Source organism: Zonotrichia leucophrys, chromosome 4, assembly GCF_028769735.1.
Source record: "Zonotrichia leucophrys gambelii isolate GWCS_2022_RI chromosome 4, RI_Zleu_2.0, whole genome shotgun sequence".
Classification (NCBI taxonomy): domain Eukaryota; kingdom Metazoa; phylum Chordata; class Aves; order Passeriformes; family Passerellidae; genus Zonotrichia; species Zonotrichia leucophrys.
Window position 1 is genome coordinate 41,365,037 of NC_088173.1, and position 14,727 is coordinate 41,379,763.

At 43.9% G+C, this 14,727-nt stretch overlaps 1 protein-coding gene across 1 annotated transcript; it reads left to right on the forward strand.

The window, feature by feature from the left end:
* Positions 1-1,808: 1,808 nt before the first annotated feature.
* Positions 1,809-12,627, forward strand: COQ2 (coenzyme Q2, polyprenyltransferase). The gene is made up of 7 exons (XM_064711285.1): positions 1,809-2,052; positions 2,135-2,301; positions 5,080-5,201; positions 5,432-5,517; positions 8,872-9,005; positions 9,463-9,651; positions 12,083-12,627. The coding sequence occupies exons 1-7, from the start codon at positions 1,827-1,829 to the stop codon at positions 12,194-12,196; spliced, it is 1,038 nt and encodes a 345-aa protein (XP_064567355.1). The 5' UTR covers positions 1,809-1,826; the 3' UTR covers positions 12,197-12,627.
* Positions 12,628-14,727: the final 2,100 nt, after the last annotated feature.

A 14,727-nucleotide genomic window follows, 5' to 3' on the forward strand; every position in this document is an offset into this window, starting at 1 on the left:
ACATGGCAGGCAGAGAGGCTGTGGGGATTCATTGCCAGGATTCACTATTCAATCACACCTCAGGTACTTGTCTGTATCTGAATAAAGCCCATGATGACTTTCTCAGCAAGATATGGAACCTAGATTATTAGCTACTCTTCACCAGAGTTGAGCAGTTCTCTCCTTTATGGTCCCGTGCAAATAGTTTTTCAGCTGTGGAGTACTGCTCATTAAAACAATAAAACACTGGCAAAACATTGGCAAAACATTAAAGTCACTTCTCCATCACATTCATATTTCACTTCCTCCTGCTAGTCAGCATCTTGGGAAATCAAAGTTCAAAATGGTTTCCATTGTCTTCTACCAGTGTGTGAGCCATTCAAGCTGAAGGAAGTGTGTAATGCAAAAGAATTTATACTCTAGAGGGACAATGAACTCCCCAAGGAATCTTTTAGCAGCAAATCTGAGGACACAGACACTGAAACCATGCCATGAAAAGCAAAGGTTTTATGGTTCTCTGCTCTCTGGTTTGTGCAATAACTCATAAGTTGGTGTTGTGACCCTGAAGGTGAGGTAACTGAGGTTCTTGTTAATGAGGTGGAGAAGAGTGAAATGACACATGAATGACCAGTGTTTATATATAGCAGGTTTAGTTTAGAACTACGGAAAGGAGGTATACAGCCGCTTCAGATATTATCTATAGAAATATAACCATAGAAAATATAAAGATAGAATTTAAGAAAATATGTAAGGAAAAGAAAGAGAAAGGACAAGACAGACAGTGGGAAGATATGAAGGGAATGAGAAGAATGTGTCTTTACAAACAAACTGTGAGTATGCCTGTAGGTAAAGCTAGATGCTGATAGGTGAAAGAAACAACGGGAGTAACCATAAATTTCAGACAGAGACTTTCTCATCTAAGGCTGTATTAAAATCCTGGACTTAGAGATACAAAGAAAAGGCAGGGGGTGGTGTGCATATTCGAAGGGGATACATATTAGGTGATTTGGGCAGCCTGTACCTCCCAAGTACCTCAGTCAATGGGGAAAGGAAGAGGGTCATGCGGCCGGGAAAATAGGGTTAAAGAAAGCTACGTCCCCCAAAAACTTGAGGGATGCTACAGGAATGCCCATGGTGTCTCCCTTTTTTTTGGAATAAAGTCAGAGGACTTCTCTGTCTCCTTTTTGGACATAAACCTCCGGTGCTGGGAATTTTTCTGTACAGATAACACCACCTGTGGACCCAGCAACAAGACTTAATTGATGCATTGAATTTTCTTGTGTGATGATCGCAGTGTTGATCCATCAGGGGTGGGGGAAGCCCCTGAAACATGAAGTTCAATGGGTTAATACCAATCCGGTTCAGGTGGGAATGCCCAGGTACCTGCCCTGTTGCTAAGCGAAGGTGGGCTTGCCACGGCCACCCGGGCTGTTCCTGTGCTGGTCTGAGATTTCCCAACACACATCCCAAGCCCTCTCCTCCTCCCCTCCAGCTCGGGGAGCGCAAACCTGGCCACAGCCAAGGTTGCGCTGCTTTCGGATGCCGCTGGGTGTGGGAGTCATTAACCCCCAGCATTTCAGTCCCTCACACACATGGTGGGAGAACTGAGTGAGCGAGGAGACGAGACACAAAGGCCACATGGGAAATCTGATTTTTTTCTTTTTTAATTACCTACAGTGAGGAAAGGTCTTGGAGATGACACGAATGTTAAGAACGATCACGTCAATAAGTTTCGAGGACGAGGATTCCCCTGAGAACACACCAACCCCGCCCCGCCTCAGCCCCGGCGCAGGGTGCCCGGGGTCGCCGCGCATGCGCAGCGCCGCGAGACTCCGTCCGGCGCTAAGATGGCGGCGGCGCTGCTGGCGCGATGGTGCCGGGGTGTTCCCGGGCTCCGGGAAACGCTCGGGCTCCGCGCCGCCCGCCTGCCCCTCGCCGCCGCCCCACCGCTGCTGCTCCGCCGCCTCGCCGCGCCCCCGGGGCCGCGCAGCTTCTCGGCGGCTGAGCTGGTGCGCGCCGCGCCGGCCCCGCTGCAGCCGTACTTGCGGCTCATGCGGCTGCACCAGCCCGCCGGTGAGCGCGGCGGGGAGGGCCGGGGCCGCCCGTGGCCTCCCGTTCCCCGCTGAGCCCGCCCGCGGGTTTTGTCTCCCCGCAGGGACGTGGCTGCTCTACCTGCCGTGCACCTGGAGCATCGGGCTGGCGGCCGCGCCCGGCTGCCTGCCGGACTGGCACATGCTGTCGCTGTTCGGCGTGGGAGCCGTGCTCATGAGGGGGGCCGGCTGCACCATCAATGACATGTGGGACCGCGACTATGACAGACAGGTAGCGAACCGCGGGGCCAGGCCGCTCACAGTGTGCAGTGACACGACAAGCGGGCGTGGCTTCAGATTGAAAGAGTAGGTTTAGATTAGATATTAGGAATAAGTTCTTCACTCTTGAGGATGGTGAGGCGTTGAAGTAGGTTGCCCGGAGAAGTTTTAGGTGGCCCATCGCTGAAAGTGTTCAAGGCCAAGTTAGATGGGGCTGCAAGTAACCTGGTCTAGTAAAAAGTGTCCATGCCCACAACACGAGGGTTGGAATGAGGTGATCTTCAAGGTCCCCTTCCAACTCAAGCCCTTCTGTGATTCAGAGAACCGAGCATGCGCTCATTCATCTCCATGTCACAGAATCAACAGAATTTTTAGGGTTAGAAGGGATCTCGGGAGATGATCTAGCTCAACCCCCTTGCCAAGGCCAGCTCATCTACAGCAGGTTACACAGGAACACATCCAAATGGATTTTGAATGTCTCCAGGGAGAGAAACTGCACTTAACACATGCTGTTTTTTCTCAGCCATGCACCAAGGGTTCTGAAGGCACTGACGTCCATGAACATCACTAGTGATTCCTTGATGAGTGCAGGCTCCAGCTTCAGGAATTCCTCCATGTTTCTGTCTGACGTGCATGCAATTAATTTGTTTACATTTCCTCCAAAACCAGTAGAAAGTATTTTTTTCCTCTGTCTAGGACTGTATTAAGTCTTGTAGAATACTCACCTCTGTGTAAGATAAAATACATGCTGTTGTTTGCTTTAGGCAGTACTTGAACAAGTTTATTTTTCAACCTTGTTTTGCACCACAGAACAAACCAAGTAACACTTTTTTGCTACACTTGCTAGTGACAATCTATCCAAGAATTACTCCCCCCCCCCCTAATTTTAGGACCAGCGTTTCCTTTTATTGTTGTATTGTTAATTTTGGCTGTTCAGAGTATCATGCCCAGCCCTGAGCTAATCTCCTTCTATTATGTTGTATGTTTTCATTTATCATCTCCCATTTGTTCAGAAGAGGGAAATAAGTAAAAAGCAGTGCCCAGTGTGAGATTCTAAAACGTGCACAGGTTCCAGCTTGGACGGGAACATCCTGATGATGCTGTTTGCTCCTCCTGTTCTTATTTCCTGTATTGTTCCTGTGGTTTTGGAGTTTTGAGTTTTGGCCCTACAAGACACAGACTAATGAGCCAATCCAGTATGTGGAGTTCTTAGTATGGCACTTGTGTTTGTGCTGTTGGGAAGGCAGAGAATCAGAATGGGGTTTATGGAAGCTTTGGATGGTTTAGGGTTTGGAACGTGTTAACAACTACATATGCTAAACAGATTTGATGTGGGGATGTGATAAGTAAAAACGAATTTCAATATAATGGTTTAATTTGTGCATTAAGTGATGTGGTCAGATAGAAAGTTTTAAAAATTGCCTTCACAGCTTTCACAGCTTTTTCTGGGGTACCTTAAAAGGCTTCCTTCAACACAGGTGCCATAAAGGCCAGGCCAACAGCAGGAGTTGGTTGGTGTAGGTGATGGTGTGTCACAGAGATCTTTTGTGAAAAATCTTTTCTTTAGGATTTTTCCTCTTTCTGAGAAGCTGTGGCCTCAGCAACAAAATGTAAACCATGGTTATCTGCCGCTGTGGAATGCAACAAGTAGATCCGTGATTGGTCTCCTGTGAATGTTTAGATTTACTGACCACTCACGGCAGAGCTGTTCTTGCTTTCTGCCTAGACACAGAAGTTTGTTGATTCTTTCCTTTTCTATTCTTAGCATAGCAAGCTTCTGAGAACCTTTCTCTCTATTCTTTTAGTATAGTCATAATGTATTATATATCATAAAATAATAAAGCAAGCCTTCTGAACATGAGGTCAACATTCTCGTCTCCTCTTCATCCTGAAAAACCCTTGCAAGCCCTGTAACAATGGTGATTTGGGGTTTAGATTTTGTGTTACTGATTATTTGGGACATATTTTCTTTAAGTGAAGCATCCCATGTTTGGTTGCACTGTGCAGTGGAATTGGTCACAGCTGTGTTAAGTGCATGTTTACTGCTCCAAAAGCAGTACTTGATGTTAGCATTGCCTGATGGCAGAGGGGAGAACAAGCTAAAAGGGTTTATTTAAATTCACATTATTCAAGCATAGACAAGATACTTTTTATGTACAGAATATTCTGTAAAAGTTGGCTTTTGAACCTCATTGAATAGACTTGACACCATTTTCATCAAAATGCACAATTTCATGGAATTGTTAGGTTGAAAGGCACCTCTGGAGATCATCCAGCCCAGCCTGGCAAGGCAGGGGCACCTGGAGCAGGTGACACAGGAACATGTTCAGGTGGGGTTTGGAATGTCTCCAGAGAGGGACACTCCACAATTTCCCTGGGCAGCCTGCTCCAGTGCTCTGCCACCCTCAGTGTAGAGAAGTTCTTGCTCATGTTGAGGTGAAATTCAGTCATTTGGTGTTCTTTTGGTGTTGGTAATCTTTGGCAAGTATTCACCATTCATTTATTTTAAATTTTTTCTGACACTTGTTTCTTTCTTCAGTTTAGTTTGTATGATTTCTTGCTCCATACAGAATTTCTAAATTCCACTGTATCCCAGTTGGGATTAAATGTCTTTTCGCAGCTATTAACTCCACATCAATGGAACTGGATTCTGAAAATGCCATTAGAGAGAAACAAAAGCAAACAACAGAATTAGGACCTTTTCATTTCTCTTCAGAAAATAGGAAAAAAACATTGTAAATTGCCCATCAGATACAGATGTACCTAGTGGTAATATTATTTCCATTTTTAGGTTGCAAGGACAGCAAGCAGACCCCTGGCAGCTGGAGATATCTCCACTTTCCAGTCCTTGGTTTTTCTTGGGGGACAGCTCAGCCTGGCACTGTGTGTGCTTCTGTGTCTGAATTACTACAGGTGATGTATGAGTTATCTTTTGGTTTTTAAAGTCTGGTTCTTGGTCCTGAGTTAAGCACTGAGATTTTGAGTAGAAAAGGTGTTGGGGTCAGAGGGAGGATGTTATTAGTCATGGAATTGTAATTGAAAGGAAAGAATTAGATCAGTACCATGTACAGCTCCTGCAGTGCTGCACTACGTCTGCGGATCTTTAGCCTGGCAAACAATAATTCTCTTGGTACCTTTTGCAGTATCGTTCTGGGAGCATCCTCTTTATTCCTTGTGATCACCTACCCTCTGATGAAGAGAATAACATACTGGCCACAGCTAGTTTTAGGTGAGATGGAAAGATTTTTTCTCTTTTTTTAATTTCAGATGTAGTTTTTGGGGTGTTTTACAAGTTAGTACTTGAGCTTTAGCAATCTGATTTTTTATAACTTTATATCAAAATAGAAGTACCTTACAGACAAAGCTCTGTTGTGCCACAAGCTTCTTAATTTATGACAGGCCCTGGCATTGATGTGTGGTTTTGGGGTTGGATTTTTTTTATTATTAGAAATTAATTCCTTGTTTTGATGCAGTGATAGGAGGTAGAAGAGTAGGGTGGAAATAAACATTTTGTCATTTGCAAGTGAGCTGTAGTTTTGCAGTTATTTCAAAACCCTTCTTAAATACAGATTTGTCTGTACAGCATTTCAATCTTCAGCTTCTAAAATAACTCCTGAATAGATACTGATGCGTGGGAACAAGGGGCGGGGTCAAGGGGCTGGCAGGGGGCGGGGATGCCGTGGGAACAGGGGGCGGGGTCAAGGGGCGGGGACACCTGGTGACATCATGTCAGCAGACGCCCCCTGGAAGGAGTAGAGGGGCGGAGCTGAGGGTACTGCAGGAAAGGGGGGGGAACGGGGGAAGGGGTCAGGAGGAACAGGAGGAGAGGGGGATGGGGCAGGAATTTTGGGATGCTTAAGAGGATTTTGGGAAGAAGAAGACCAGGTTTGGGAAGATGGCATCCACCATCTTGTGGGCCCCCTAGGGACTGGGGGCCATTTTGGACATCACTGCTCTCCGGAAAGCTAACATGTGCTCTGGGTTTTAGAGGAGGGGATACAGGGGGTTGGGAAAGCCACGCAGCCTGGCCAGGGCTTTGTGAGCAAGACGACTCAGGTATTCTTGCACACTCTGGGAGCCGACTTCCCAATGAGTGTGCTCTCTTTAAAATACCAGGTTTTGGGGAAAGAGGTTTAGGGATTTTAGAGCTGGGAGAAACAGGGAGAGCAGAGGTACATGGCTTTACATTTGGCTTTTTCTCCATTTCCTTTTGTTTGAGCAATGCTGTTCGAATTTGTAAACTCCAGAACACAAATTTAGCTGAGGGTGATTTGCCAGATTGTCCTAAGGTTATCAATTCATTCCCAACTTTATCCCAGAATTGAATATTGTGGATTTCTTCAGGGGAAATGTTTGGGAACTGCAGAAAAAGCCATCTTATAAACTGTTTCAATTTTCCTTTAGAGAATTTCACATTACCATTGACTAAAATGCTAACAATATTATAATACACTCCCCTTTGTACAATGCTAAGTTTGGAACCCATGTTAGATGTAAAAAGCAAAGTACTTAATCCCGCCTGACCAAAAATAAAGCTAAAATCAGCTACCAATTTCTAAAAAAAAACCACAGATAGAAAGCGATAAAGAGCAGACAAAAGCTTCACAATGCAGCTGTATATACTGCTTTTAAAATTCCCGGGCAGCAGCAGCAGGGCACGCCCTCCCGAACCGAGGCAGAAACAAAGCCTCTCCCGATGTAGAATGCAGCCCCCCCGCGGAGCAGAGAGAGCAGCCACTCCACGTGGCAAGCCGAAACCGGGTCCCCCCCCGCCGCGCCGCATGTGCAAAGAGCACTCCCGACCCCGCAGGTCCCCCGGCCATGTGGAAAGAGAGCCCCCCCCCCCCCTCCCCCGCACAGAGAAAGAGAGAGAGTCCTCCGCGGAGCAGAGAGCCAAGAGCCCCCCCCTCCCCCGGCCACGTGGAAAGAGAGCCCCCCCCCCCTCCCCCGCACAGAGAAAGAAAGAGAGTCTCCTAACACGTGTCCGAGCACACTGCTGAGCCGGGGGGGAAGGGCAGAGAGCGATCCCGCTCCGGCGCGAATTCTAAAAGACAGTGAAACACGCGGCAGAAAACTAAAGCTAGAACGCTATGAATTCCCGTCTGTGGGGCTGCGCAGCCAAAAATGCAAAGGCAAAAAGGAACAGAACTCACGGCAGAGTCTGTTTTTGAGCTTCTGCTCTACCGAAAGCAGAGATACTCACGTGAAATGGAAGCTGTAGGCTGGGTCTAGGCAGGCAGGTCTCCACCAGAAAAGGACCTCTCTCTGGGTGCAAGAGAGGCTACCCTTTTCTTCCTCTGGAAAATCTGCTCACCAAACAGAAGCTGGGCTTTCCAGAGGCGCCGAACAGTCCACGAAACTTTTTCTGGGAATATTCCCAAAGTCTCTAGCTGGGAGTCTTGAAGCCAGGCTCCTTTCAGCTGGACGCACGGCTGCTAGAAGCTTTTCTGAGGTACTGCGAGTCCGTTCTCGGGCTGCGGAGTCACTCCGCCCACCCAGGGACGCCAATATATTGGAATATGATCCCAATATAACCAGTTAGATTGTTCCTGGGCCAGTTCTGACCCTCGCTGCTGGGCCAAAGGCAGCACTGTGGTGTTTTACCCCAGAGATACCTTGGCTGCTGGAGAGTGCAGCGGGGCACAGGCGCAAGTCCAGGCTTGTCAGGACTCCGTTTACCTCAGGAGAGAGAGCTTCTGGTGATGGTGAAGAGAAAATAGGAGTGGATTCTGCTGAAGGGTTGCCAGATGTTTATTCCATGGGTACAGAGATGTCTGCACTGGGGCAACTGCTGCTAACAGAATACCGGCCGCATGGTCTCATTAACCTTATAAGCTTGGGGACAGGGGAAAGGGGAGGGGACAGGTGAGTTACCAACCAGGTAAAAGGGGCAGGGTCTCAAGGGACTAGGGACACCTATCCAATGTCCCCCAGGCCTGAGGGACCAATCACACGACGCCTTGCTGGTATGTTAGCCTGATTGACAGGGCACACTCAGCAAGGGGTGAGGGGGAAGGGAGAAGGTATAGGCACACATGGGAAGGGACCCGGAAGTTTAAAACAGGACATTGCAACACACCGCAACACTGATGGTGCTTGTCTTTTGGGTTGAGCTACTAAAATAAACCTGTGTATATTGGCTTTCACATTCCAGCTGTCTTCAGCTTCAATTTTGACCAAAAATTGTCATTTTCAGGCTAGAAGTACCATAGTTGGCTGCTGTGTACTGTTTTGCAGCCAGTTATCCTGACATGTTTTGTTACACTGACACCTGAGCATTTTACCTTCAGACCTGTTGTTAGAGTATTCTAGAATAGTTCTGTGCAAATGTTTCCCTACACTAATGAAGTCAAACTCAAATTAGGGAAAAATGTGTGGCATATGTAATTTTTCTTGCATGTCCAGAGTATTAAATGCCAAATTATTTATATTTATTACCTGCCTGAAGATAAGTGGTAGAAAAATGGAGATGTTGGTATTATATAAAAGGCTGCTGATATGATACACTCTCAGATAAATTGTATTTAATTGCTGCTAGCATTCTTGTAACTTCCATTTTTTTAAATTCTCTTAATGTTTTTAGGATTTACATTTAATTGGGGAGCCCTTCTTGGCTGGTCTGCCATCAAAGGGTCATGTGAGTGGTCTGTGTGTTTGCCCTTGTACTTTGCTGGAGTCATGTGGACACTGGTGTACGACACCATTTATGCACATCAGGTAGGGTGACAGTGAAACCTTCCGGATACCAGTGTTTAAACACACAAGTTTGTGTGTTTTGTTTACAAATTTGTTGTCAAACAGCAGAACTAACCTCTTGCAGTTCTTCCCCTGCAGCTGAGCTGAAGCAGTCCCAAAGAAGTCCCAGCCCTTAAAAATTTTAATTGCTGTTTGCCAAGGTTTTACAAGTCAGGTGGAAAGATGGAAGTGCAATACCCTTTGTGCTCTTATGCTTTTGTGTTGTGGAAATATCTTTGACATTGGTATGAACTCCTGGCTGCTAAACAGCTCTAAGGCCAGCCTTCTAGTTTAAATTTTAGTGTAAGGACCTACAACTGCCCTTAAATTGGGCTCCTAGTAAGAAGCATAGAAGATTTAAGCAAGTCCTTCATTTTTATTTTTCTTATGAAATGGCATTGGATTATGGATTTTGTGGTAATTCATCTTTTCATTCCAGGATAAGAGGGACGACATCATGATTGGTGTGAAGTCAACTGCATTGCATTTCAGGAAGGACACAAAGCAGTGGCTCAGTGGCTTCAGCCTGGCAATGCTCCTGAGTTTGTGTGTGACAGGGGTCAATTGCAGCCAAACCCTCCCGTATTACTCGGCTGTGGCCACCGTAGGGGCTCACCTGGCACACCAGGTTTGATGGATTTATCATACTTTTTCCATGAGGAAGTTCTTACTAAGAAGTCAGAGGGCTTTTCAACTCCCATCAGTTAATGAGCTACCCATGAAAAGCAGTTCCTGTAAAGAGAACTAAAGTCTTCTGACAATAAGCTTGGTCTTCTGAAGTACCTTTTGCAGACCTTTTGGTTGAGGAGACCTTCAGTCCTGACCACAAACAGTGGAGCACTGAGTTTCAGTTTGTTTGTAACCAAGAGAAGTGCCACATGTTAAGCTGTGATCTCAAGGAAAGGGTTTTCTTCTCACTGTCAGCAGCAGCTGCTGCTAGATCCACCTCAGTGTGCTGCAAAATACTGTGGTGTTGACTGTTCTGATTCAGTTCTTGCAGTGTCTGGCACACATAATAGCAGATGTTAGCGTTATAATTTTATGTTAATTGACAGTTCTCTTAAAGCAGAGAACAATCCAATTCAGTCTTGTAGTTGCATTCATTTAGAAATTTTTATGAATAACAGAAAGAAAGAGATTAGCTTTGTCGGTAAAGGAATGCAGATAGGATCTTGTTATCTTGTTATTTCTGAATCCTAACAACTGTGTTATACAGTGTTGTAGTAAGTGACAAGTCAGTCTATTCAAAAATTAATTGCTGGTGTTGATAGGTAAGTAATGGCAGAGTATTGTGTATTGCAAGTAGTAAAACCATTACTAGTCTGAGAAGCTAAATTTGGATTGGTGATGGGGAACTTTTTATAAAGCACATTGATCATAATGTTGCATTTTAGTGGGTGGAGCTCATGCAGGTAATGGATATTAAACATATCAGTGGGTAAGAGAATCCTTGTGGTGATGTAGTCTGGCACTCAGTCACTGTTTTCATAGTGACTGTGCTTGGAAATGTATGAGGAAAAGAATCCTATGTCCTCTGCATGATCATTTACAGTTTGAATTGTCAGAGAGCCTTTGTGGTGTTGTTTTGTCATAAAATGAGAACCACTTTTAAGGATCTTTGTAAGTGGGGATGCAGACTAATGAGTATAAATGATGGGGAATTCACAATTGTGTGGACTGCCAAAGTCAAAAGAGCAGAACTGTTCTGTATACCACAGAGTAGCTTCTTTTTGAGGAATTATTTTAGTATAGTCCTGCTTAAATATTTTTATGCTTATCTTCTTGTTCAAGATTTCTGATTGTGTCTAACTGAGTTTAGAAAGCTGCATAAGGTGCTTGAGGATCAGGATTTCCAAGATTTCCTTGATTCACTGAATTTTTTCTGCCTGAGGCAGAAAAATTTGGTCATGATGATATCAAATTGTATCCCTCTCAAGAGGTGTGCCAGTAGAAAAATAACATCTTCTACTTTCCATGTGTTTCTGAAAGAATAGCTTAGCTGCTGTTTAGTTTAATTTGCCAGTTCAGTGTTTCAAGTTCCCAGTGTCTGAGGAGCTGACAGGTTCTTAAGGGCATGGATCACATCATGTTTGAGAAGCTTGTGAAGAGTTTTTTTTGATTATTTGACCAGGACCCACCCCTGTTTTCTCTACAGCCACAAATGAAGCAGATCTCCTGGGGAAGGTTTCACTTCTTTCAGTCAAGTACTTCTTTCTATTTTAACTTTTTCAAAGGCTGAAGTGCAAAGTTTGAGGTTTTTGGGGCTCCTTCTCTGTTAATCCTTCCACTCATTTTGCTCAACATTTCCTCTTGTTATTGTGCTCAAGACTTCTGCACCAAATTTTGATTTTGGGAATATTTTTTCAGTAAATTTGTTCTTGCTGTACCTTGTGAGTTGGGAATTTTTTTTGTTGGGTTTTTTTTTTCCCACTTTTATTTGTGACTCATAGCAGACAGCTGCCATGTGGGTAAGCCAGGCCTTCTGGCTGCTATTGCAGGTGTCCTGGTCCTTGTTTGGAAGGGAATTGCATGGACTTGGCTAAGAGCAACTGGACTGAAACCAGCCCTGTGTGGCACGGCAGGCTCTGGCACTTGCTCTGGCTCACTGCTGGCTCTCCAGTGCCTTATCTCTACTGAAACATAGAACAACAGAGATGGAAAAGTGCATTCATTTTTATTTAAAGTTACATTGAAGAATTAGGTGGCAACCTACTGAGGAAAATCTCAAAACTTATTTACATACCCAGATATTTTTGCACTTTTAAGTATCAATCCAGACACACCAGTAACTGGGCTTCCATTGAGATGGTCTGGGAATTATGTTCTTATGAGATCCTTGACTTTTCTGCTGTATGTTGAAAAAAATCTGTCAAACACAGATGCCAGTTATGCAAAAAAAAAAATTAAACGCAGAGTATTCCTGTTTCTTGTGGAGTTAAGGATAGTCTTTAGAGCTTAAGAATAATTTTTTGAAGCTGCAGATAATTTTGTGATCTGTAAGATATTTATGAATCTGTAGAATAATAATAATCCTTTAATGTTATACTGTACTTTTGCAGATTTACACTTTGGACATAGACAAGCCCGAAGACTGTTGGAAAAAATTTTCTTCAAATCGTACTGTAGGAATTCTGCTCTTCGTAGGGATTGTGCTTGGAAATCTGTGGAAATGAAAAGGCTTAAATGCAGAAGAGCCTTCAGAGAACAGATAGTTGAAATCACTATACTGATATTTTAGTCTAACTGAAGTGTAGATTTTGTAAGAAGGAAAATATATAAATAATTGTAATATAAATATAGCTGCTTTATATTGTTTATTTATAAAAGCTGGTGGAAACATTTTATTTCTGAAATGCAATTTTGATAATTTGATAATAAAAAAGTGGAAGTTTTGGTTATCTGCGAATAACTTCAATCTGCATAGATGCTCCAAAAAGTGAGCTCCAAAAAGCCCTGCTGGTCCTGTGTAGTAGCAGCAAACTTCTGTCATGCTCTGGAGACTGTGATCCCAAGATTTTATATGAAACAGGTGTCTCTTAGTGACAGCACAGGTAAAAATGCAAAATTATTTCCGGATGTAAATAAATTTGTCTGTACAAATGTGTGTATGTTTGATGGTCTGATTTATTACAAAGGTAATTTTGAGTTGGAGCTTGCTTCATGGAAGAGTTGCAATGACTGTTTTTCTTCTGGGATGTCTAGAAACTGTCAGGACTCTAAATGTGTGAGGTTCCACAGTAAGGAGTCAGTAGAGAAGTATTTAAGATTTCTGCTCTTGCTGTGATTGCTGCAGCAGGTGCTTTCCATGTGAAAAGGACAGGCTTCTGCAAAGTTGCCTGCACAGAGTGAGCTAAGCTTGTTTGTCAAGAGTGATTTGAACACACTCTAAGGACTGAAAACAAAAACAGAGAAGCCCAGAGCTGTTGCCAAATGCGTGTGAGGAGTGGTTGATTGTGGGCTACAAGTTCATCTGTCAATGCAAACTGTTGACGTTTATTTGAATTCCGCTTGTTTTGACTTATGCCTACCGGTCTTATTTGTAGTCTTACAGGAAAAACCTCTTTCTAGGGGAACGCCTAGAAACAGTAAAAATAGCAAGTGCAGGCTAACTAAATGGTCCTTGCACAGAAGTTGTTCTTAAATAGGGTTTGTATTTGTGGGGTGGAGAAAGTATTAAGTTGAAGAAAAGAGTTTAATAATGAAAAACCATAAGCTTCTGATCAGTTTTGTGACATAGCTGCATTTTGTAGAGGGAAAATTTTGATGCATCCGACTTGAAGTTGAACTTTTATTAGCTATTTACTAGTAATTAAAAAGTCTTGTAACTAGTATGGATCAGTTTCAGTAGTGTTACTTTAGTGAGGTCGTGGCAAAAGTTATTAATCTGTTTTTAACATACTGAAGCATCTTTAAGTAGCTCATAATTGGGAAGAGCTCACATTTTGTCATGTGTTTGTACCTTCTGGTGTCCTTTGTCTCATGACTGCTTGTCACAAGTCTTAAAATGAGAAGAGGAAATAGGTGTCACTAAATACAGTGTAAATTAAAGTTTCAAAACAGTCCTCATGTCCGGAACTTGAGAATCACTTCATATTTTCTGTGTGAGTTTTCCAAATTCATCTTAATTTCATTTCACACAGATAAGACATAGCTGTATTTTAGGTTTATTGCCTGAAAAACAGAAAGCTTTAGGTTCCAGGCAGTAATCTGAGGATATTAAATTTGTGAAAAATTTTTGATTAACACAAGGAAATAAATAATTTTTCAAGTGCAAAAGAGGTAAAAGCTACCGAGCACATTAATTGCATGAGCATTTTATGATTAAAGCACAGAAATTAATAATTTTTAAGTGCAAAAGAGATAAAGGCCGAGCTGCTTCCTGGCTAAAACCTTCCTGTTTGGATCTGTTGGCAGATATATGTACATCTCCTCCCTTCATTCCCAAGGTGTTCTATTCCAAATCTTCACTAAGATGCTGTCTGCTGTAATTGGATGCAGTTTCTTAAAAAGTTTTCAAATACTCCTGTCTCTAAGCATCAACTTTTATTAGTGTGTTTTTGCAGAACTAAACAACATCCTCTGGAAGTTTCTTCTCCACTATCATTGCCTTTCTCCCACGCGTCCTTTCCCAAGTATTCCTCCACAGGATGGTGAGATAACAAATGCTTTTTTCCAGCAATGGAAAGGTCAAATGTCCCAAACTGAAACACTGCTCAGTGAAACAGAAAGCTCTGTACCAACATCAGCCGTTGCCTGTGTGTTGCACTTTGTAGAAGGGTGTATCAAAGCAACACCAGCTCTTTGTCCAGGATTAGCCCTATAGAAGTAAAAGATCTCCTGCAAGGATAAAGGGAGAGGTTGCCAAGGCATTGGGAACCTGCAGGGTGGGGCTGGATCTTTGCCTTAGAAGCCTGTTTTGTACGGTGGCACATGGGAGCTCTCACACTCCCCTTTCCCAGGGAGAAGACTTGTCAGAGGAGGGTCAGCCAAGGCAAACTCTGCCTGGGTTCTGCTATTAGTATTTCTTGGTAAATATAATGGTGTTGGTGGGGCGGGTCAGGGTTTTCCCTCCCTCTATTCCCAAGCAGGTGCTGCAGGAGCTGTGCTGTGTGAACAGCTGCAGTGCCTGTGCCAGCCGGTCTGGCTGCTAGGGAGCCTGGCAGCACCATGGCAGTGGTCGGGCATCTCACCAGCCACGGGGCAC